The sequence below is a fragment of the Xenopus laevis genome, chromosome 5L, assembly GCF_017654675.1.
Source record: "Xenopus laevis strain J_2021 chromosome 5L, Xenopus_laevis_v10.1, whole genome shotgun sequence".
Taxonomy (NCBI): Eukaryota; Metazoa; Chordata; class Amphibia; order Anura; family Pipidae; genus Xenopus; species Xenopus laevis.
In genome coordinates, this window is record NC_054379.1 from 38,041,609 (window position 1) to 38,066,384 (window position 24,776).

General features: G+C 39.6%; 1 protein-coding gene across 2 annotated transcripts; it reads right to left on the reverse strand.

Annotated features, from left to right (window-relative positions):
• Positions 1–3,231: 3,231 nt before the first annotated feature.
• On the reverse strand, positions 3,232–24,776 carry ttl.L (tubulin tyrosine ligase L homeolog). Of its 2 annotated transcripts, none has more exons than XM_018262882.2 (7): positions 24,299–24,776; positions 15,555–15,633; positions 11,218–11,447; positions 8,315–8,450; positions 7,230–7,499; positions 4,083–4,226; positions 3,232–3,820 (listed from the first exon to the last, which is right to left on the reverse strand). In XM_018262882.2, the coding sequence occupies exons 1-7, from the start codon at positions 24,453–24,455 to the stop codon at positions 3,706–3,708; spliced, it is 1,131 nt and encodes a 376-aa protein (XP_018118371.1). In that variant the 5' UTR covers positions 24,456–24,776; the 3' UTR covers positions 3,232–3,705. The 2 variants fall into 2 exon arrangements, with proteins under 2 accessions (XP_018118371.1, XP_018118370.1); XM_018262881.2 differs by lacking the exon at positions 24,299–24,776 and adding an exon at positions 20,223–20,773.

Genomic DNA, 24,776 nt, shown 5'->3' on the forward strand with positions numbered 1-24,776 from the left:
ATCGAAATTGGGTAATATTTCACGTGGCCTTTATATAATGAAGTGGAAAATACAGGTTTTTTTATTATTAGACGATAAAAAGAATAACATAAATCATGCAAGTGGATGTGCAAAGAACAGCTGTGTTTTAGTGTTCATGCACACAGTAAGAAATCCTGATATAATATATCTCTATATAATATATCTTCAGCCAATATATTTAGCTGGTGCATCCCCAAAGCAAATACAATGCTGCAACCAAAACTTTCCTACAGCACAATGGGCTCATCAAATCTCTTACTTCTCATTTTGTCTATTATTTTTATTTTAAAGGGCAACTAAGGCTATCAAAGCTTAGATTAAGTTTTAAACCACAGATTAAAGTGTCCCCCAATTAGTGGCTCGCCAGCTGCTGCTCACCAAACCCTTGGATGTGGCTTTCAGTGTCCTTGAAGCAGGTGTTTTTTTTGAATTCCAGGCTTGGAGGCAAGTTTTGGTTGCACAAAAATCTGGTTTTCTGCCACAGACCTCCTCTTTGAAGCTGCCAGTCCATTTAAGGGCTACCAAATAGCCAATCACAGCCCTTATTTGGCATCCCGAGACTTTTTTCATGCTTGTGTTGCTCCCTGGATCTTTTTTACATTTGACTGTGGCTCATGGACAAAATATGGTAGGGGACCCTTGCTCTATGTATTCTCAGCTACATGCCCAAGGAAGCATAACTTGTAGGCATAGGGCTGCTCTCCCTAGTTGTCTGTGCCCTAAAACTGTAAACCAAGAATTTAATGAATACCTACTTTAGTTCCCATAATAGTGAGGTGATATACTGTATACATTGTTAAAGGAAAACTATACCCCAACAATGAACACTTAAGCAACAGATAGTTTACATCATATTAAGTGGTATATTAAAGAATCTTACCAAACTGGAATGTATATTTAAGTAAATCTTGCCCTTTTACATCTCTTGCCTTGAGCCACCATTTCGTGATGGTCTGTGTGCTGCCTCAGAGATCACCTGACCAGAAATACTACAACTCTAACTGTAACAGGAAGAAGTGTTGAAGCAAAAGACACAACTCTGTCTGTTAATTGGCTCATGTGACCTAACAAAGGGGGCGGCCCTTGTTTTTTAAAATGGCAATTTTCTAATTAATGATTACTCAATGGCACATACTACTAAAAAAAGTATATTATTATGAAAATGGTTTATTTACATGAAGGAGGGTTTTACACATGAGTTTTTTATGCAATATCTTTTTATAGAGACCTACATTGTTTGGGGGGTATAGTTTTCCTTCAAAGAACCACAGGGATGAGAAGACTTTTGCATTGCACCTGTTCATCATTCAGACAAGCCTTTTACATCTATATAGCATCTGTCATCAGTGGTAATTAGGGATGCATGATTCGGCCTTTTTCAGCAGGATTCGGATTCGGCCTAATCCTTCTGTCCGGCCAAACCGAATCATAATTTGCATATGCAAACTAGGAGCGGGGAAGGAAATTGCGTGACTTTTTGTCACAAAACAAGGAAGTAAAAAATGTTTACCCCTTCCCACCCCTAATTTGCATATGCAAATTAGGATTTGGTCGAATCTTTCGCGAAGGATTCGGCCGAATACAAAATAGTGGATTCGGTGCCTCCCTAGTGTTAATTAAAAGTATACATAAACTGGTTTGGCTTACCCATGTGCAAAATAAACAAAAACAAGCAATTTACAAAAACACTGATTGCTTCTAACATACTCCACCTGTGCTATCTGTATCTGCTCCGATTTGCTCCAGAGAAACCAGCGAACCAATGAACACGGATGTTTGCACAACTACGGGCAGTCCAGTAACCCATAGCAAACAATCGGATGTTTCCTTTCATTATTCTAAATGATGCTAGGCAAGTAAACGGTAACTGCTGATCGGCTGCCAAGTAAAACACTATTACTAGAACTTCAGAGTGTGCACTCTGGTTCTTTTATGCCACAATTAAAATGTTTCATTTTGGCATAAAAAAAATTTGGGAGGGTCTTTTTAATTGTTAGTAGTCTCTCTCACCCTCTTGATGATATGACACTGCCACATTCCATTTATAAATCTGCAGGTGCATCTATCTGTTAGCTAATACATTTATTGGCTGCTATTGGTTAAAGGACAACTATGGAGGTTATTTCATGGAGTAATGGTAAGGCACTATACTGCAGCAAAAGGAGGTACAGCTTCCCCCCAACGTTTTGTAGAAAATGGGTAGTCACAGGTTGTACACCTGCTGGTGGCTTTTACTTTCAGTTACACTGCTAAAAATGAATTGGTTTTATAAGACTTTCATTGAAAAATATTTGTTTGTGCAGATAATAGCAAAAAGCCTGTGTTTATTTGGGTCCCACGCTCTCCTAGATATAAAAGAAGAAGTGGGGGGGGGGACTCAGTCTCCCTGCGAAGTTATGACACTGCGTGTGTGCTGGTGCCTATGGTTTTATTCTGCTTTACGTATTTAAAACACTTCTTCTGGACTTCAATGTAGTCTTTAAATTCTTTCCCACATACTGATATAGGTGTATAGTCCGTTATCTGGAAACCTATTATCCAGAAAGCTCCTAATTATCTCCCAAGACCATCTCCCATAGACTCCGTTTTATTGAAATGATCCAAATTTGAAAAATTATTTCCTTTTTCTCTGTAATAATAAAACAGAACCTTGATTCCTACTAAAATAGAATTAATCCCTACTGCAGGTAAAACAATATTGTTGGGTATGGTAATCCAAATTAAGAAAATATCCCTTATCCGGAAAACCCCAGGTTCCAATTAAACCCAATAAGACTGTTAAGGATTAATTATATCTTAGCTGGGACCACGTACAAGGTACTGTTTTATTATTACGAATTTTTTTTCTAATTATTTGATTAAAATGGAGTCTATGGGAAATGTCCTTTCTGTAATTCAGAGATTTCTGGATAAAGGGTTTCCAGATAACGGATCACTAGCTAATTCAGCAATATCTCCCCAGTACCCTAAATAAAATAGGGGCTGTAACGCACCAGGTATACTGGTAGCCACTGCTAAAATCTAAACACTGAAGATTTATTCAAACGTACGCCAGTGGGAAATATACTGTGTGAAGTCCCAGGGCCACAATTTATAATAAATATAAATGTAGGGTCTCTCCTTTATTGTTGTCCATAGAAAACAATTCAAAGAGAAAGATGGCCATTGATCACCGCTAGAAGAAGCACCAATCACAATGCCTGGTCTGCCATAGGCCCAAACCCAAGCAAGCCCTGAACAAAAGGCTTTTACTAATTAATCAGCACAAACATATAAGATTTCTTAAATGCCTTAAAAAAAATAAGTATTTGATAGAGAAAGTGTACTTCTATGTGATCTATGTTTCTGTTTTCTATGTGATAACTTTACTTTAAAATCTTGTTATCCTATACCCAATGAAAGGCAAATCCCAGTCATATTGGGTCCCTGTGTCCTATCTTTTCTTCATTTATTAGTAAAATCCTTTTGAGAACAAAAAAAATTAAATAAAAAAGGATTTGGCATGAACTAATTATCTGCTTCGGCTCTTCCTGGAGTCCATGAGCTTCATCCATTCTGTTCCTGTATATGAGCAGATAAAGGCTCCTTCCATGACACAGTATGAACTCTAGATGTTCTATATCTCTCAGAATCAATAAGGGGAGGCCGTGCTTGTAACGTGCATCTGTAGCTAAGGCAGCAGGATCAGAGTTTGATCAAAACATTATCTTCCGTTGGCTTATGGTTTGCTTCGTTTAGGGGAAAGACACCGGAAATAGCTAGGTCCACAATGCCTTTGCAAAGCTCTGCATAGAGTTTCCTTTAAATAGAAAAAAATAAAACAGCATTATAAAACTGGAACCTTCTTTTAGGCCAACAATGGAAATCATTTCCCAAGGAAGAAAAAATAAATAAACTGAATCCAGACCAACATGCAGTCAGCTAGTTCAATATGCCATTGAGTCTTTACAGATACAGTATGAGCAGCCATGAAACACGCACACAATAAAATATTGTAACAATAACCATTATTAGGAATCCAGGCTAAGATATACAATAATCCAGCCTATACCAGGACTTACTGGGCACAAGCAGGGGCACCATTGACTTCAATTAACCAGACCTTCAGATCTTTATCCACCATAAAGTCAAAGCCGAAGAGCTGGAAACTCTGATAAGGAAGGTACTTGGTGCTGATTGCTGGTTCTATGCAGCTAAGACAAGTTCTGAAAAGAAATGGAACATAAGTGGTGCTATTGTATACACAGGAGAAACAAGACCGATGCACTGTGGCTTCATGTGATACAGTTCAGGGTCTACAGAGGGTGGTATTGTTGGACAAGCAAACTTATCTGTGAAGAAAACCCAGATGACCGAGGATCATTTTGTTTTAATAGACACAAAATTAATTCACTGGGGATGCTGCTGGTTTTAGGCAACCTGAATAAATTAATTTGCTACAGTTGTTCCCTGGGCTGGTGCTCCTTTTAGGAAACTGAACAGCCTCTTTGAAATCTTTAGCTACCTGCCACTCTGTAGGCTGCAGTATCCCCTTAATCACTTAGAATTCCTTCTACTCCTCTAACCCCCTCCCTCACGAATTTACTTTGGCTGTTGACTTCTGAGCATTCTTAGTTCTTCTTAGCTCAGGTAACTAAACACTCCCCAGCCAATGAAGAGATAGCATTGCTGGTTCCCATAGAAACTCTAGCTGTCTGATCCTATATTTTTTCTGCTTACCACCTCCCCTGAGCTCCACTTAACCATTACAGTGCTCAACCCCAGCAGAACTTTTTATCAGAGTATGTTGTGCCTGTGTAAACCTGCATTCTGCATTACATGAACTTAACAGCATACATGTCCTGTTTGCAGATGATGTTACTGATCATGTGCCAGAGGGAAAATGGCTGCTGGGTGAAAGCTGCTATTTCTTAGGAAAATGTGATAGCTCTGGCAAATGGAGGGGGTATATGCAGTACAAATGATGTGGCTTGAGTGGGGAAGATATGCTCAACTTATATAAGTGCTAGGAAAATGAAGTCTTTACATGCCTTCAAGTCCAGAAGTTTTACTGTACTGCACATGTGCAAGTCTAACCAAAGGAAGTCTTGGAAAGTAAGTTTAGATTGTGGGGATGACACAGCAGTCTAAGGAGTAGCAACCCAGGGAACAAGCCTACAAACTGAATTCACATATGGGTGCCTAACATTATTGAACCCACCCCGTGAATTTGGGTTTCCTTGTCCTTTAAAACATGAATAAATAGACAAGTGTTCTGTTTTAAAGAGATTATAGATCAGTTACTTATGAAGCAGTAGCTTACCGAGTGTACAGAACATTCTTCTCTGCACAAAAGTGAGAGATGCCACATAGCTTGCATATGCTTGAGTAGTCTGAATAAACTTTCACAGAACAGCCTATATCAAGTCTAATAAATGTTATGTTCTGTGTATGCAGAATGCATATAAGTATCATGGCAGCTTGCTTTTGCACAGAGTATTATGGTATAGGATCCGTTATCCGGAAACCTGTTATCCAGAAAGCTCTGCATTACAGAAAGGCCGTCTACGATAGACTCCATTATAATCAAATAATCCAAATTTTTAAGAATGATTACCTTTTTCTTTGTAATAATAAAACAGTACCTTGTACTTAATCCAAACCAAAATATAATTAATCCTTATTGGAAGCAAAACCAGCCTATTGGGATTTTTAGTAGACTTAAGACATGAAGATCCCTTATCCAGAAACTCCCAGGTCCCGAGCATTCTGGATAACAGATCCCATACCTGTACTATCCAAACAAACAGGAACTCTACAACCACATTGGTTCCTCACCCACTGAGATTGTAAACTGTTACTAGCAGGGTTTTAACCCTATCGTCTCCTTACATACAATTGTAACTGTGCATTTATCCTGCTGAAATGCCTGTATGTATATGTAAACTGTTATGTCTTGTGTTTGTATGCCCTTACTTTGTAAATTGCTGTGAGAAACAAAGACACTTACAGGTTTAGAAGTAGGGATGCACTGAACCCACTATTTTGGATTCGGCCGAACCCCCGAATTCTTCACGAAAGATTTGGCCGAATACCGAACCGAATTTTCATATGCAAATTAGGGGTGGGAAGGGGAAAACATTTTTACTTCCTTGTTTTGTGACAAAAAGTCACATTTCCCTCCTGCCCCTAATTTGCATATGCAAATTAGGATTTGGTTCAGCCAGGAAGAAGGATTCAGACAAATCCTGCTGAAAAAGGCAGAATCCTGGCCGAATCCCGAACAGAATCCTCGATTTGGTGCTAAAAGAACATTTAAACATTAAATAAACCCATTTGGATTGTCTTGGGACCAATATGGATTCATGTAGCTTAGTTTCCATCAAGTAAAAAGTACTGTTTTATTATTAGGTATAAAAATAAATTTTTAAAAATTTTAATTATTTGCTTAAAGGGGTTATTCAGCGTTAGATTACCTTTTAGTATGATTTAGAGCAGGATATTCTGAGACAATTTGCAATTGGTTTTTAATTTTTTTTATTATTTGTGGTTTTTGAGTTACTTAGCTTTTTATTCAGCAGCTCTCCAGTTTGCAAATTACAGCAACCTTGTTGCTAGAGTCCAGTCTACTCTAGCAACCATGCATTGATTTGAATAAGAAACTGGAATACGAATAGGAGAGGGCCTGAATAGATGGAGGAGTAATACAAAATAGCAATAACAATACATTTGTAGCCTTACAGAGCATTTGTTTTTTGGATGGGGTCACTGACCCCCCATTTGAAAGCTGGAAAGAGAAGAAGGCAAAGAATTCAAAAACTATAAAAAAATGAAGGCCATTTGAAAAGTTGCTTAGAATTAGTCATTCTATTACATACTAAAAGTTAACGTAGAGGTGAACCACCCCTTTAATACAAACTCTATGGCAGATGGCCTTCCTGTAATTCAGAGCTTGCTGGATAATAGTTTTCCAGATAAGGGATCCCATACCTGTATTCGTAACCACATATGCATGACTGTTCTGCAATATAATATATGCCCTTATACCAGGCAACAGTATCTAAATTGCAGCACTCTGGCTTGGCTTGGAGTTTTTTCCATTCCATTCGAGTTTTTTGTTAAATTAGAAAACATTCAAGTTGTGAGTTCATTCTAGATTTAAAAAATTCGACCTTTGATAAATAACCCCCTAAATGTCAGCAATATGAATACTGAAAGACTCAATGTACCTTATTATGTCCTTTATCTGCCATAAGATACCATTTTCTAGATTAACGTTCAGGGATGTTACAAGATACTGATTAAACTCTTCAAAAAACATCTCATTGCCTTCCTCATAGCGTCCATAGTTTTTCGAATGCTCCTTCTGAATGCAGTGGTTGGTCAAGTGGCTGGTCATATCCTGGAAATTGGCGTCATTGTAAGGGTCAGAGGACGTCCGAAGAACACCCTCTCGATACAGGTAGATGTTGTACTGATTGTCCACAAGGACCCAGCTTCTGAAACACCACAAGAAACACAACAGTGAGTTGAGAACATTTAAAAAGCATTGGTATATCAGTCAATTAGATATAGTTCTAAAAATATCTAGGAGAGAAAAGGGTCCCAGCCCTCAAGCCAGCAGGGCGGCAGCACTGTGCTAGAACATTGCAGAAACAAGAAGAACAGGGAGACTGTTTTGTGTTTGTATGAAGCTAAGTTAATCCTGTTACCTGCTGGTATTTTAACGCTCACAATAAAACTTAAAGAGATTCTGTCATGATTTTTATCATGTAGTTTTTATTTCTAAATTACACTGTTTACACTGTGTAGGCAGCAATCTCAGGTCATTTTGCCTGGTCATGTGCTTTCAGAAAGAGCCAACACTTTAGGTTGGAACTGCTTTCTGGCAGGCTGTTGTTTCTCATACTCAATGTAAATGTGTCACAGTGGGACCTGGATTTTGCTATTGAGTGCTGTTCTTAGATCTACCAGGGAGCTGTTATCTTATTTTAGCTGCTATCTGGTTACCTTCACATTATTCTGTTGTTAGGCTGCTGATGGGAAAGGGAGGGGGGTGATATCACTCCAACTTGCAGTACAGGAATAAAGAGTGACTGATGTTTATCAGAGCACAAGTCACATGACTGGGGACTCCTGGGAAACTGACAATATGTCTAGCCATATGTCAGATTTCAAAATTACTAATAAAAAAATAAAATCAGTTTGCTCTTTTGATAAAGTTTTGAAAAAATGACATTATGCCTTTAATACCTCTTCTGGGTTGATACTGACAGAACAAATCCCAGTGTCAGAACTGGTGCGAAAACATTACCGGATATCAAACTTGCGGTGACCAGGTTCCAGCAAAAGTGGACTTTCAAGGTATTTTTGAATCACATGTACTTGGTCTTGATTGTCTATGAAGTCAAGAAGCTCTGTAGCATCAGAGGATATAAGAATTCCTTCACCTATTAGTGAAACAGGGAAAATAAAACAATGGCAGATAGTGTATGTAGTACATATATAAAGTACTAATGAAAGTATTCATGCACCCCCCTTGGAAGTTTTTATGTTTTTTGCATTTACAGTTAGGGGTGCCACCTTTTAATAAAATTTCCACCAGCCAGTGGAGGGGCGGAAACAAAAGGGCGGGCCGTGATGTCAAAGGGGGCGGAGCCATGGTGCGTGATTGGCCAGAAACCGGCAATAAAAGGTGAGTTTTGAATAGACTGGGGGCAGGCCACTGGCTTTTGTTAGGGGTATTACAAATGTAAATTTGTAATACTGGCCGGGTAGCAACCCTATTTACAGAGGACTTCATTATGCTTTTTTGACACTGATCAACAGACATAGACTCTTTCATGTAAAAGTATGTGGAGGGTGGAAACAGATCTCTGCAAAGTGATTTAAATGAATGACAATGAAAAAAAAAATCAAAATAACCGATTACCACTGTCCCACAAAACTGCTTCAGCAACTGCTACTTCGCACTCTAACGCCAGGCGAATTTTCGCACTGGCGAATAGACGTAACTACGCAAATTCACTATGATGCGGATTTTACGGAACGTTACCTCTTGCGCCAGACTTGCCTTCGCCACCTCAGACCAGGCGAAGTGCAATAGAGTAGATAGGACTTCCTCAAAAAAAAAATGTTCTAAGTCCCAAAAAACGCTAGCGTCCTTTACTTTTTACAGGGTGTTAGACTGAAAAAGATCGCAATTTTATTTTTAGGGTACCCGGCTTTCCCCCTACATTTCCTAACATATGGCACATAAACTATACACTGGGCACATGTGTAGGGCAATATAACACCTCTATTTTATTTTATTACGGTTCCCGGGCTTGTGTAGTGTAATGTATTTGCTGCAACATATATGTCCATTCAACTGTAACTTCCCGCCATATGCAAATTAGGCAGCGCTAGCGCAACTTCACTTTGCTTGTCGAATTAACGCTAGAGAAACTTTGCCATCGTTCGGCGCCCTGGACGCAACTTTGCATTTTAGTGAACTGGCATTGTCCTGGCGAATTTTCGCCTGGCGAAGTGTGGTGATGTGAGCGAAGCCGTCACTGGCGAATTTCCGCTGGTTAGTGAATTTGCCCCATAGACTCCGGTTTAGTTAAATAATTAAAATTTTTAAAAATGTTTTCTCAATATTAATAAAACAATACCATGTACTTGATCTCAACTGAGCTATAATTTATCCTTATAGGAGGCAGGACAGTCCTAATGGTTTTAATTAATATTTTAAAAGATTTTTTAGTAGACTTCAAGGTATGAAGATCCAAATTAAGGAAAGATCCTGAGCATTCTATACCTGTATTTATACTACAATCACTTGAACCCGTTGACTGCAGACAGATGGTCTCAATTTAACTAATTGTGCGACTCTGGAAAAGAATAAGCTGTACCAGCAATGATTTAGGCATGTGATATTAAAGGGGGTGTATACTTATACAATTTGTTACTTTGTGTCTTTTCAATACTTAAAATCACTTTGCAGAGCTCTGTGTGCACTTTAACATGAAAGAGTGTGTGGAAATGTATGTAATAAAACTCACAAATGGATAAAAATGGTATAAATAAGATTTTTTTTTTTCAATTTTGAAGTGCAATGTCCGTTAGACACTTATTGATCTGCAAAATGTAATTGCACATAGCACAATTTTAAGACACGCTTGAACATGGTGTACTTTCTGCAGCAAAATTTTTTTTTAAAAAATTGTATTTATAAGTTTTTATTACATACACTGGTGAAAACTATAAAATTTCACTGGCAGACGTGGTCAATAAACAGTTTCTGTGTCCACAAAATCTATACTATTTGTGCAAAGGAGTGGTTCACCTTTAAGTTAAATTTTAGTATGTTATAGAATGCCCAATTCTAAGCAACTTTTCAATTAGTTTTTAAATTTTTTGCCTTGCGACTATTTCCAGCTTTCAAATAGGAGTCACTGAAATGCTCAGTAAAGCTACAAATGTATTGTTATTGCTACTTTTTATTACTCATCTATCTATTCGGGCCTCTCCTATTTATATTCCAGTCCCTTATTCAAATAACTGTGTGGTTGCTAGGTTAATTTGGATCATAGCAACCAGACTACTGAAATTGAAAACTGGAGAGCTGCTGAAAAAAAAGCTAAATAGCTCAAAAACCACAAATAATAAAAAACAAGGAAAGGTAAACAACCCCTTCACATGCACTGTGATTCCATATTCTAAGACTATACACCATTAAAATCAAGAATATCAAGGACCTGAATGTTTTTATAGGCACTGTTGTATTCAGAAAGCTCTACAATACAGGATATCTCTCACAGAGTCCAATTTAACCAAATAATTCTAATTTTTTTAAAATTATTTCTTTTTCTTTTACTCTGTAATAATGAAACAGTACATTGTACTGTATGGTAACTAAGCTGCATATATCCAGGGGAGTCATATTGCTTGAGTCAGCAGAGGTAATCTATTAGTGAATTTACAGCAATACTTTTAGGCGGCTGTATAAAAGAGGTGGCACTGACAAACATGGTTCCTATGGAGACATTCTAGATTCCCACTGATATGTATGTAGTAATGCAGTGATTCAAATCATGAAGGTTTTGTGCATTTTACTAGGGCATATAAATAATCCTTGCGAAAAGCATACACAATTGTAGAATGAAGCAACCAGCAACATGTTGATTTAGCAAGCTATTAGTATGTTTACCAGTGTCCAAGAAAAGGTCTAACCTTTGGCTCCAGATGAGGATTTAGCTATCCACACGTTTCCTTCCTCGCTTTCCTTCTTTTTATTGAACGATGCTCTGAACTCATCCCTTTCATCACTACGGGGACTGTTTGCAAGCTCTGGTAGGCCATACCTTGCTCTTACCACCGGAGTTTTCTCATTGCTCGGATAAATCACGTAGGATTCTGGGAACCACGTACAGCTTTCAAGCTCAGGGCTTGTCTTGATCAGTCTGGAAAGAAGAAGGCAGGGAATAGTTTAAATTAATTACTACTATCAAAATAGTTGCAGAGTTTAGTTTTATGATGAAATGACGTAATGGTCCTACCTTACTTTAGCTCCACTGCAAGTAACCCATTTAAAAATAGTCATTTCACTTAGAATTTAAAAAAATGCTTACAAGGATACCAGATTGAAATACAGGTATGGGATCTGTTATCCAGAAAACCTGTTATTCAGAAAGCTCCAAATGACATGAAGGCCATCTTGTATCCAATTGTTTCCAATTTGTATCCAAATTTTTCAAAATTATTACCTTTTTCTCTGTAATAATAAAACAGTAGCTTGTACTAAGATATATAATTAATCCTTATTATAAAACCAGCCTTTTGGGTTTATTTAATGTTTATATGATTTTCTAGTAGACTTAAAGGGGTTGTTCACCTTCCAACACTTTTTTCAGTTCAGTTGCTTTCAGATAGATCGCCAGAAATAAAGAATTTTTCCAATTACTTTATATTTTCTATGTGTGACCAGTTTTCTAATATTATAGTGTAATGTTTTATTTTTCACTTTCTAAAGCAGCCCTGGGAGGGGGGTCGCCAACCCTGTAAACTGTTCTAAATTGATACATATAGTTGATACATTTCCTATCTTTGTCCCTGCTGAGCAGACTCTGAGTTTCATTACAGGCAGATGTTAGAATTGATACAATAGTTGCAATAGATGCTGCTGAGAAATGTATCAACTAAATGTAGCAAAATTGTAACAGTTTAGAGTCTGCACCTGAATTACTGAGCTGCCAGGCTGAAACACCAAAGACACGAACATTCAACTATAAACTTAATTTTGAAAAAACTGTAAAAAAATGGAATGTTATTGAAAAAAGACTATTTCTGGGGAACAATTTGAAAACAATTGAACTGAAAAAAGGGTTGGAAGGTGAACACCCCCTTTAAGGTATGAAGATCCAAATTACAGAAAGATCCGTTATTTGGAAAACTCCAGACCCTGAGCATTCTGGATAACAGGTCCCATACCTGTAATAGGAATAGAGAAGTTTGCCTGTGAGAAACTGAAATCTACCTTCACTGCTCCTATTTAGACCCTCTAGACAGCTCCTGCTGCACTGGTGTGTTTACTACACTCTGATATCAGCCTCCGCATGTGATAAACACATATTTCAAAACAACAGATTTCTTTATATTTGCTTTTGACGTTAGCAGTAATGTAAGCCATTTTCCAAGGCTAGGGCCATACCATACAGAGCTTGGCCTATGGAGAAATGCAGGCCCAGAATCTGCTCCCCCTGCTGCTCCTCTGTTGCTGTGCTGCCTGCATCCAGAAGCATTACCACGCAGACGTGGCGGATTTTGGTGCAAAATGAAAAATCTTGTGTTTAAAGGACCAGTAACATCAAAAAAAAAAATTCAAAAATTCGTTAGTATACATCAAAAAATAAACACTAACACAAATTAAACTTTTAAATAGCAAAGCCTTTATTAAAAAATAACTTACTGAAACTCTACTTCCGCTTCTGTTCAGAAAAGGCGAAACGGCGACATCCATCCTGCAGCAGTTGATTTCTTCTCCCTCGCGCTCTCTCCTGGCTGTGCTCGTTCTGGCGAGCTCTGCCGGCAAGAATGTCAGCCAGCTTCTTCTTCTCCTTCATCACACTTTCCCCAACCACTAGAACTTTGCCACGGCCAGCATCCCAACTACAGCCGCCAACCTCCCCCACCAATAAGCATCTTTAAATCTTCCGACGTGCCGGCCGCGTGAGGTCAGATTGCGTGCACTTTGCAACCCTCCAGCACATGGCTTCGTCCCTCCCAGGCAGCTTTCCGGGACTTGCTCATTCGCACTCCCTCTCTCCCTCTGTTTCTGGAGCAGCAGCAATTTGGCCGAGCAGCAACAGTTCTACTTGCTCTTGGGTAACCTGCTCAGCCCTGAATACGGCGCCAGAAAACAAGCAGAGGTAAGAGTTTGACTGAGCAAGGGGGCGGCTTGGCAGATGCATGCGTCTGATTCTGTGAGGTGGTATTGCAATAGCAGACCAGCACCTCCCTACGTGGAACCCAGCATATGAGCCCAGTGCTAATGGTCCGAGCTACTCTACCTTTTCTACAACTTTTTGCTGCGACGGGACTTGGGAACGTACCATTATTAGAAGTGTCATAGCGGTTTCGTGCTGTGTCAGTCTGACAATACATGCGCTAGACATAGGGCGGCCAGGAGAGAGAGCGAGGGAGAAGAAATCAACTGCTGCAGGATGGATGTCGCTGTTTCGCCTTTTCTGAACAGAAGCGGAAGTAGAGTTTCAGTAAGTTATTTTTTAATAAAGGCTTTGCTATTTAAAAGTTTAATTTGTGTTGGTGTTTATTTTTTGATGTATACTAACTAATTTTTAAAAAAATGTTTTTGATGTTACTGGTCCTTTAAGTGCAGGAATCCGCTGCGTCTGCCTGCACCAGATCTGAGGTACTATTTCTGGGTACAGGCAGTGAAGCAGAAGAGGAGCAGCAGTGGGGGTTCTGTATGGTGTGGCACTAGCCTTACTTTCCCAAGTGCTCTCAGCCACGTAGCTCTGATAAACTTCAGTAACTCTTTACTACTGCGCTGCAAGTTGGCATGATAACCTGCTTTCCCTTCCCCTCCTCAGCAGCCTATCAAGAGCACAATGGGCAGCTAAAGGGATACTTTCATGGGTAAATTTTGTTTTTTTCAAAACGCATCAGTTAATAGTGCCTGTAAGATGCAGACATGCCATAACCTTCCAAGAAATGGAAAAGCAGCAAAAGCCTACTGTGCTGCTTTTTAGCAGGGGACCTTTTTACCCATAAGGTGGATCACTGTACCAGAGGCCACCCCTTTAGACTAGAAGAAAAGAACTTTCATTTGAAGAAACGTAGGGGGTTCTTCACAGTCAGGATAGTGAGGATGTGGAATGCACTGCCGGGTGATGTTGTGATGGCTGATTCAGTTAATGACTTTAAGAATGGCTTGGATGATTTCTTGGACAGACATAATATCAAAGACTATTGTGATATTTAATTTTAAAATCTGACATATGGCTAGACATATTGTCAGTTTCCCAGGAGTCCCCAGTCATGTGACTTGTGCTCTAATAAACTACAGTCACTCTTTACTGAAAATTGTAGTGATATCAGCCCCCTCCCTTTCCCCCCCCCTAGCAGCCTAACAACAGAACAATGGGAAGGTAACCAGATAGCAGCTCCCTAAAGATGGCCATAGAAGCACAGATAATATCGTACAAAACTAATTTCGTACGATATTCAGTGCATGTATGGTGGTAAAAGAGACGACGGATATCTGCAGAAGACGGTCGGCTCTTCGATCGGGCTGGACGGAAAATATTGATCGGGTGCCTTTGAAGGCACCCAAACATCGGCCATTGTTAGTGCTGAATCGTCAGATACAAGTAGAATTCTATTGTCGCTACCTGTATATCTACCTGTATATCTGACGATTCAGCTCTACACGTATGTGTTGAAACGAACGATCTTTCTTGCAAAGATCTTTTCCAAGAAAGATCGTAATTGTTACGTCTATGGCCACCTTAACACAGAAAGCAGGTCATGCAATAAGAACGCATCCCTTAAAGGAGAACTAAAGCTTAACTAAAGAAGTAGCTAGAAATGTTGTACATTATGTTTTGTGCTTCTGTACCAGCCCAAGGCAACCACAGTCCTTTAGCAGTAAAGATCTGTGTCTCCAAAGATGCCCCAGTAGCTCCCCATCTTCTTTTATGCTGATTCACTGCACATGCTCTGTGCTGCTGTCACTTACTGAGCTTAGGGACCAACTCATATACAGTACACACATAACATAAATGTTACAATATGAGGCTGATTAGTAATTGATACAGATAATTAGTACATGGCAGCTCAGAAACCAGTGCAACTAGCATCAGAATTTAATAATCAGCCCTGTAGCATCAGCTTATATTACAGGCCAACCTAATTTTCTGCTTGATAATTTGCAACAACCCCTAAACTAGCTTCTCAACAACTGCTTGAAATGGCCTGGTCAAAGGCAAATGGAATTGGCTCAGGGGAAAATGAGAGAATACAACGAAAATCAGATAGCCAGCACTTACTTTACCAAGGAGGCTTTACGACAAAGCTTATCAGCACCCCGGTAGTAATTCACCAGTTGTACTAGGCCGGGCTCATGACCTATGGAGAAATAAAACAGAAATTAAACCCTTTAGGGCTTAGCAAAAGCAATGTCCCTTATGTGCCCATATAGGGAGCATGTGAGTTGGTATTACTGATTGAACACTAACCCTTGGGCCAGATCACAAATCAAATTAAAAATTAAATCAAATTAATTATATGAGTATAAAGTAGAGCTCAACTGAAAAGGCACAAGAGATGCTTACATATGCGAAATGCATATGTACAAGCCATTTAGTCACGCTCTCAAAATATGTAGGGTCACAAATAAGTGTTCACCCCCAAATCTAACTATTTTTTAAACATTGAAGGTGGGCTTCTAGGAGAACAAATAGGAATGACCTCAAAATTTCACCCAAACTGGCCTTCACACTTGGTCTCCATGACAATAATATAACCCCCCCTAAAAGAGACAGCCCCACAGTTTTGGCATCAAGGGATAATTTGTTTTGCCAATCTGGGCATCTTCTCCCATTTTCAGGACTGAAATGTACCTGTAGTATTAACACTAATCATAGTGCTGTTGTATATGGCACTGTACATGCTCCCTTTAATCTGTTCTTTTATATATGGGAATGCAGATGCAGTAGAACAGGATGCCAACCAGAAAGAGATAGAAAGGCATTTAATGTTCAATGTTAAAGGGGTTGCTCACCTTAAAGTTAACTTTTATAATCATGTAGAGAGTGATAGTCTGAGACAATTTGCAATTCGCATTTTTTATTATTTAGCTTTTTTATTCAGCAGCTCTCCAGTTTGCAATTTCAGAGGTCTGGTTGCTCCAATTACCCTAGCAACCATGCACTAACCTGAATAAGGGACTGGAATATGAATAGGAGAGGACTTGAAATGAAAGATAAGTAATAAAAAGTAGCATATATTCTTATAATAAAGAGAAAAGGTACCCCGTACTTACCCAAAATTTTTCTTAAAAAGTCGATTGATCAATGATTACTTATAGTGATAAGATACATGATGAATAGAATTTAATTATATACAAATCAACTTAGGCAATTGATCTTAACCACAGAATTAATTAATACTTAGTTCATTATCTGCTATTAATTTAATGAATTAATTTTTAAACTTTATATATATAAACAAACTACTGGATAGGTGCACTCAGAAAACTATATATATACTATAAAAATATATATATAATTTGTAAATTCTATATAATACTTCTGTTAGCACCAGGGCATTATCTCCTTTTTAAGTGTGTGCAGTAGCGTTACGGACTATATCTATATCTATATATATATATATATATATATATATATATATATATATATATATATATATATATATATATATATATATATATATATATATATATATATATATATATAGTGCATCATTTTTTTTTTGATGCACAACGCCATACAAGTCTATGGGTGTCATTTCCGTGCCGAAACAAGGCGAAAAAATTCGCCCATCCTAAATGTGAACTTTTTATTGAGATGGAAAAAAGGGAGTTGATAATGTGATGTCATTGATTGAGTGGGGTTCGAAATGTCGCCTGCCTTACATTTTGGAGGGCTAAATACATTCTTCACTTTTTGACTACAACTACTAGTGTGCCGCTAAATTTTTCAGTCTGACTACAAACATGTCTCCAGTTGCAGGCTACAGACCTATAAGCAAGCACCTACCATCACACCGGATGTTTATCAAACTGTATGGGTAAGAGCACTCTAATTTCTTGTTGCATACTGGCCCCTATTTGAAACTTGGAATGAGTCAAAAGAATGCAAATAATTAAAAAATATATAAAAAAAATACATAATGAACACCAACTGAAACGTTGTATAGAATTGTCCATTCTATAACATACTGAAAGTTAACGGAAAGGTGAACCACAAGTTTAAATTTTGCTGTACATAGTAGTTACATAGTTAAATTGGGTTGAAAAAAACAAATCCATCAAGTTCAACCCCTCCAAATGAAAACCCAGCATCCCCTCCCTACTTTTACATAAATTCTATATACCCATACCTATACTAACTATAGAGCTTAGTATCACAATAGTCTTTGATAAAATGTCTGTCCAAAAAATCATCCAAGCCATTCTTAAAGTCATTAACTGAATCAGCCATCACAACATCACCCGGCAGTGCATTCCACAACCTCACTGTCCTCACTGTGAAGAACCCCCTACGTTGCTTCAAATGAAAGTTCTTTTCTTCTAGTCTAAAGGGGTGGCCTCTGGTACAGTGATCCACATTATGGGTAAAAAGGTCCCCTGCTAAAAAGCAGCACAGAAGGCTTTTGCTGCTTTTCCATTTCTTGGAAGGTTATGGCATGTCTGCATCTTACAGGCATTATTCAAATTTTCTGTGGTATAACTACAGGTATGGGATCTGCTATCTGTTCGGAATTATGGAAAGGCCATCTCCCACCGACTCCGTTTTATCTGTAATAATTAAACAGTACCGTGTACTTGATCCAAACTAAGATATAATTAGGATCGGTAATGGGTTCCCAGTTGTCTATATGGAATATTTCTAGAAAGCAAAATTAATTATCATTAAAGAGGTGGTTCACCTATCACCTAAGCACGTTATAGAATGGCAAATTCTAAGCAACTATTCAACTGGTCTTCATGTCTTCATGATTTTTTTTTTATAGTTTTTTGTTTTTTTTTAAATATTTGCCTTCTTTTTCTTATCTGACTCTTTCTAGCTTTCACATGGGGGCCACTGACCCCATCTAAAAAAACAAATGCTCTGTAAGGCTACAAATGTATTTCTATTACTCGTCTCTCTAGTCAGGCCCTCACCTACTCATATTCTAGCCTCTTATGTACGTAGGCTATGGTAATTTGGACTATAACAAACAAGGGAAAGTTATGCTCACTACAAATTTTTAAAACCATTAGTAGGGGGTTCAATGAGGCTGTGACCACAAAATACATATACAAATACAAGAGTCCTCTGCACTCAACCCATTATCAATATATTTAAGACACTTAGACATTTTGTGCATACAGCTACTTAAAATGCCTTGTTGTAGCTCCCACCCTTCCCAGCTATAGTCAGGTGATCCCACTAGTGGCTAATAAAAAGGCAACCAAGTTTAGGAGTTTTACTTTGAAAGCAGCAAGTAAGTTGCAGGTAAAACATAGTCCCTGTGTATAATGAAGCAATAGAATTCTTAATGAATCAGATGCAATTTGAGTGTAGGACTGGCCAGATATGGGATGACTTTGACGTAGTTCGCCAGATTAAATATATTGCAATATATGGACAAACAATGCCTGTTTTGTTTAAAGGGTAAGGCATTTTTTTAGTAGCTGTATACACTAGGGATGCACCGAATCCACTATTTTGGATTCGGCCAAACCCCCGAATCCTTCGCGAGAGATTCGGCCGAACCAAATCCTAATTTGTACATGCAAATTAGAGGTGGGAAGGGGAAAAATTTTTTTACTTCCTTGTTTTGGGACAAAAAGTCACGCGATTTCCCTCCCCGTCCCTAATTTTCATACAGGACCTTACAATTTTTCGGCCAACATCTGTCAGAAAATTGAACGGCCAGGTTTAAAAATCTTTATCGGTCCCAGTGCAATCTATCTATGTTTGCAGGGCTAAGCAGGCAGCTACTCTTCAGTTTTGCTGGCAATATCGCCTGAAATGGTCTTTTTAGTTGATGGACACATCGTACATTTAAAAAATAATTTTGAGATAATTGTGGTCTCACGATAACGATTGGATCTTTTAAAAATCTTTACATCTATAGCCAGCTTTAAATATATTGATAATGGGTTTAGTGTAGAGGACTCTTGTATTTGTCTATAAGGTCATTTGGACCCTAGAAACCAGATTGCTGAAACTGGAGAGCTGCTGAGTAAAAAGCTAAAATAACTCAAAACCCACAAATAATTAGAAAATGAGAACCAAATGCAACGTGTCTCAGAATATCACTCTCTACGTTGTACTAAAAGATAATTTAAAGGTAAACAACCCCATTTAAATAGAAGAAAGCCTAATGAAGAGTGCAATACAGTTGCTGGGAGTCGTAGTTCCTTAACAGCTGGAGCATCTGAGATCTTAGAAGATACATCATTTCTGTAATATAATATTTATTCCTTGGAGTTTAGTGAAAATAAAGGCAACGTTCCTTAAAAATAATTAGAACAATGGCACAAAATATTCCAGCCCGTAGCAGGACCTATGAATGGGCATTTTCTGAGAGAGAGAGAGAGAGAGAGGGCAGTACCACAGAGATGACAATTAAAAGGCTGCAGTTTTGCTCATCCAGACCCCAGCCCTGGTGCAATATAGGCAACACCCAATTGCAGCTCAGTCCTCCTACAGAATGTGGGGCGTAACTTTAGAGGAGGAAGGAGACCCTGCTGCTGCTGCTTCTGCTGGACACTATAGTTACAGGGGACACTGAGTGAATTTAATAACTATTTCTTAGTCACAATGTTTGGGGGAGGGGGCTACAATGGAATTAGTGATGGAGCCAGTAAGTTGTACTTAGTTTGGTTGTTGGCTTCCCTGCACAGCTATAAAGCACTAGCCCCTCCCTTTCTCCTGACAAAAGGCAGCAGCAGCAGTTTGTGGCATATGGACAGTGAGTCTTACCCAGCCTCCCAAAAGGCAGCCTGTTCCTCTCGCCCAGCATCAGGTTAAACCTCGGGTTGTCCCTTTTCAGCCTCTTCCATTGGCCACTCGCGAGGAGGATTTTAGCCACTTCAGCATAGACAGTGCTGTTCTCATCCCTCACTACGAACGTGTACATGATTCCTCTATTGTTTAATGCACCGGGACATGGGCTGGGATCAATCACTCGTACTACTGGCGCTTCCCATATACACAGTCCCCAGCATGTTACAGTGTCAGCATCACGCAGCTTTGCCTCATGCGGTGCCCCAGTCAGGCTGTCAGTTCCTGCACCGATGTGTCACATCTATCTAATCTGATCCCAGGAAGCAGCTGCAGCTCCTCATCTCATATGGAGGGACACGCACAGCAGCAGGGAAACACATTCAAGAGCTCACATCCCACAAGCAAGCAGCGGCAAGCCCCTCCCACCGGCAGGAGGCGGGGACATCGGGTCAGGGAGCAATGGGAGGGGCGACAGTGAGCTGAAGTATCTGTTATGAGCTAGTCACATAGATTTCCTTCTCTATGTGCTGCCGAGCAATCCTGTCATTTCACACAGACACGCTAGTGGAACATGCTGCTGTCTATTGTCAGGAGACAGGGAGGAGGGAAAGATCCCAGTATATACAGACAGGGCCGCCATTAGAAATCAAGGGGCCCCATAAAAGTTTTATTTTTTTTTTAAAACATTGGCCCCAGGGACCCCAATAAAAGTTTTTAAAAAAATCATTGGTGGTCAGGGATTGAGTTAAAAAAAATGTTGGCACCAGGGCCCCCTCTTAAGAGTTAAAAAAAATTGGGGCCCCAGAGAGTATTTAAAAAAAAAAAAAAAAAACATTTGTGGCAGGGGCCTGTAAAGTATTAAAATAATACATTGGTGGCTAGGGCTTTAAAAAGAAATAAAAAAACACACAATGTTTAGTAGAACTGATGATTTTTTTATAGTTTTTTTTTAAATATTTGCCTTCTTTTTCTTTTCTGACTGTTTCTAGCTTTCACATGGGGGCCACTGACCCCATCTAAAAAAACAAATGCTCTGTAAGGCTACAAATGTATTTCTATTACTCGTCTCTCTATTCAGGCCCTCACCTACTCATATTCTAGCCTCTTATGTACGTAGGCTATGGTAATTTGGACTATAACAAACAAGGGAAAGTTGTGCTCACTACAAATTTTTAAAACCATTAGTAGGGGTTTCAATGAGGCTGTGACCACAAAATACATATACAAATACAAGAGTCCTCTGCACTCAACCCATTATCAATATATTTATAGAGACATTTTGTGCATACAGCTACTAAAAATGCCTTGTTGTAGCCCCCACCCTTCCCAGCTATAGTCAGGTGATCCCACTAGTGGCTAGTAAAAGGGCAACCAAGTTTGGGAGTTATACTTTGAAAGCAGCAAGTAAGTTGCAAGTAAAACGTAGTCCCTGTGTATAATGAAGCAATAGAATTCTTAATGAATCAGATGCAATTAGAGCGTAGGACTGGCCAGATATGGGATGACTTTGACGTAGTTGGCCATCTTAAATATATTGCAATATATGGACAAACAATGCCTGTTTTGTTTAAAGGGTAAGGCATTTTTTTAGTAGCTGTATGCACTAGGGATGCACCGAATCCACTATTTTGGATTTGGCCGAACCCCCGAATCCTTCGAGAGATTCAGCCGAATACTGAACCGAATCCTAATTTGCATATGCAAATTAGGGGTGGGAAGGGGAAAACATTTTTTACTTCCTTGTTTTGTGACAAAAAGTCACGCTATTTCCCTCCCCGTCCCTAATTTGCATATGCAAATTAGGATTCGGATCGGCCTACCGGAAGGATTCGCGCGAATTCGAATCCTGCTGAAAAAGGCCGAATCCTGGCCGAATCACGAACCGAATCCTGGATTCGGTGCATCTCTAGTATGCACAAAATGTCTCAATGTCTTACAGTCCCCATAGACGCGACAATTCTTCTTTGGTGAAAGACCGATTTCAGCGCAGTCCGACCAATCCGTCAAATTATCGTGCAGTTAGTGCAGGCATGTCCAAAGTCTGGCTTGCGGGCAAATTGCGGCCCATTTTCAAATTTACACCGGCCCTCAGCCTCCATCATGAAATTAATAATAATGAGGCCCCCCAGCACAGTGCAATCAGGAATCACGTAGCTGTAGCAGTAATATTTGGGCACATGATTAATGAAATGATCATCTATACTGCTGCCTGTGTGCTGAAGGTGTTAGCAATAGACACGTACGGGCCGCTCTCACATACTTCTGAAGGTGCAGTAGACGTGACGTGCCAGTACAGTGAACTAAAGACGTATGCGAGAGCGGTCCATCACTATGTGCCAGTACGTGTCTATTGCTAACACCTTCAGCACACAGGCAACAGTATAGACCAAGGGCAGATCATTTCACTAATCATGTGCCGAAATACTACTGCTATGGTTATGCGATTCCTTGTCTAAATAAGGCGCGGAGAATAAGTCCAAACATACTTCCCTTCTCCACATCCTAAACGCCGTGTACGCATCCATCTTCAGGAGTGAATAATCCTGATCACAAGCTAGCTACCTTGGAATGGATGTCAGGCTGAATGGTCAGCCCTTACACATTTTCACCTCACTAAATCTGGCCCTCATTGCAAAAAGTTTCGACACCCCTGGGTTAGTGGGATTCAAATGATCGTACATCTTACGATTTTTCCGCCGACATCTGTCAGAAAATTGATCGGCCAGGTTTAAAAATCTTTATCATTCCCAGTGCAATCTATCTATGTTTGCAGGGCCAAGCAGGCAGCTACTCTTCAGTTTTGCTGGCAATATCGCCTGAAATGGTCTTTTTAGTTGATGGACACATCGTACATTTAAACGATCATTTCGAGATAATCATGGTCTCACGATAACAATTGGATCTTTTAAAAATCATTACATGTATGGCCAGCTTTAAATATATTGATAATGGGTTGAGAACAGAGGACTCTTGTATTTGTCTTAGGGATGCCCCGAATCCAGGATTCAGTTCGGGATTCGGCCTTTCTCAGCAGGATTCGGTTTCGGCTGAGTCCTTCTGCCCGGCCGAACCGAATCTGAAGTTGCATATGACTTTTTGTCAGAAAACAAGGAAGTAAAAAATGTTTTCCCCTTCCCACCCCTAATTTGCATATGCAAATTAGGGTTCAGATTTAGTTTGGTATTCGTCCAAATCTTTCCCAAAGGATTTTAGGGTTCGGCCTAATCCAAAATAGTGGATTTGGTGTATCCCTAATTTGTCTATAAGGTAATTTGGACCCTAGCAACCAGATTGCTGAAACTGGAGAGCTGCTGAGTAAAAAGATAAGTAACTCAAAACCCACAAATAATTAAAAATGAGAACCAAATGCAAAGTGTCTCAGAATATCACTCTCTACGTTGAACTAACAGTTAATTTAAAGGTAAACAACCCCATTTAAATAGAAGAAAGTCTAATGAAGAGTGCAATACAGTTGCTGGAAGTCGTAGTTCCTTAACAGCTGGAGCATCCGAGATCTTAGAAGATACATCATTTCTGTAATATAATATTTATTCCTTGGAGTTTAGTGAAAATAAAGGCAACATTCCTTAAAAATAATTAGAACAATGGCACAAAATATTCCAGCCCGTAGCAGGACCTATGAATGGGCATTTTCTGAGAGAGAGAGAGAGGGCAGTACCACAGAGATGACAATTAAAAGGCTGCAGTTTTGCTCATCCAGACCCCAGCCCTGGTGCAATATAGGCAACACCCAATTGCAGCTCAGTCCTCCTACAGAATGTGGGGCGTAACTTTAGAGGAGGAAGGAGACCCTGCTGCTGCTGCTTCTGCTGGACACTATAGTTACAGGGGACACTGAGTGAATTTAATAACTATTTCTTAGTCACAATGTTTGGGGGAGGGGCTACAATGGAATTAGTGATGGAGCCAGTAAGTTGTACTTAGTTTGGTTGTTGGCTTCCCTGCACAGCTATAAAGCACTAGCCCCTCCCTTTCTCCTGACAAAAGGCAGCAGCAGCAGCAGTTTGTGGCATATGGGCAGTGAGTCTTACCCAGCCTCCCAAAAGGCAGCCTGTTCCTCTCGCCCAGCATCAGGTTAAACCTCGGGTTGTCCCTTTTCAGCCTCTTCCATTGGCCACTCGCGAGGAGGATTTTAGCCACTTCAGCATAGACAGTGCTGTTCTCATCCCTCACCACGAACGTGTACATGATTCCTCTATTGTTTAATGCACCGGGACATGGGCTGGGATCAATCACTCGTACTACCGGCGCTTCCCATATACACAGTCCCCAGCATGTTACAGTGTCAGCATCACGCAGCTTTGCCTCATGCGGTGCCCCAGTCAGGCTGTCAGTTCCTGCACCGATGTGTCACATCTAATCTGATCCCAGGAAGCAGCTGCAGCTCCTCATCTCATATGGAGGGACACGCACAGCAGCAGGGAAACACATTCAAGAGCTCACATCCCACAAGCAAGCAGCTGCAAGCCCCTCCCACCGGCAGGAGGCGGGGACACCGGTTCAGGGAGC

Coding starts and splice junctions, on each gene's coding strand:
- ttl.L (XM_018262882.2), bottom strand. CDS start 24,455: ATGTACACGTTCGTGGTGAGGGATGAGAACAGCACTGTCTATGCTGAA. Junction 15,634..24,298: donor GCTGCCTTTTGGGAGGCTGG/GTAAGACTCACT, acceptor ATTTCTCCATAG/GTCATGAGCCCGGCCTAGTA. Junction 3,821..4,082: donor GGTGCCCCTGCTTGTGCCCA/GTAAGTCCTGGT, acceptor TTCTATTTAAAG/GAAACTCTATGCAGAGCTTT.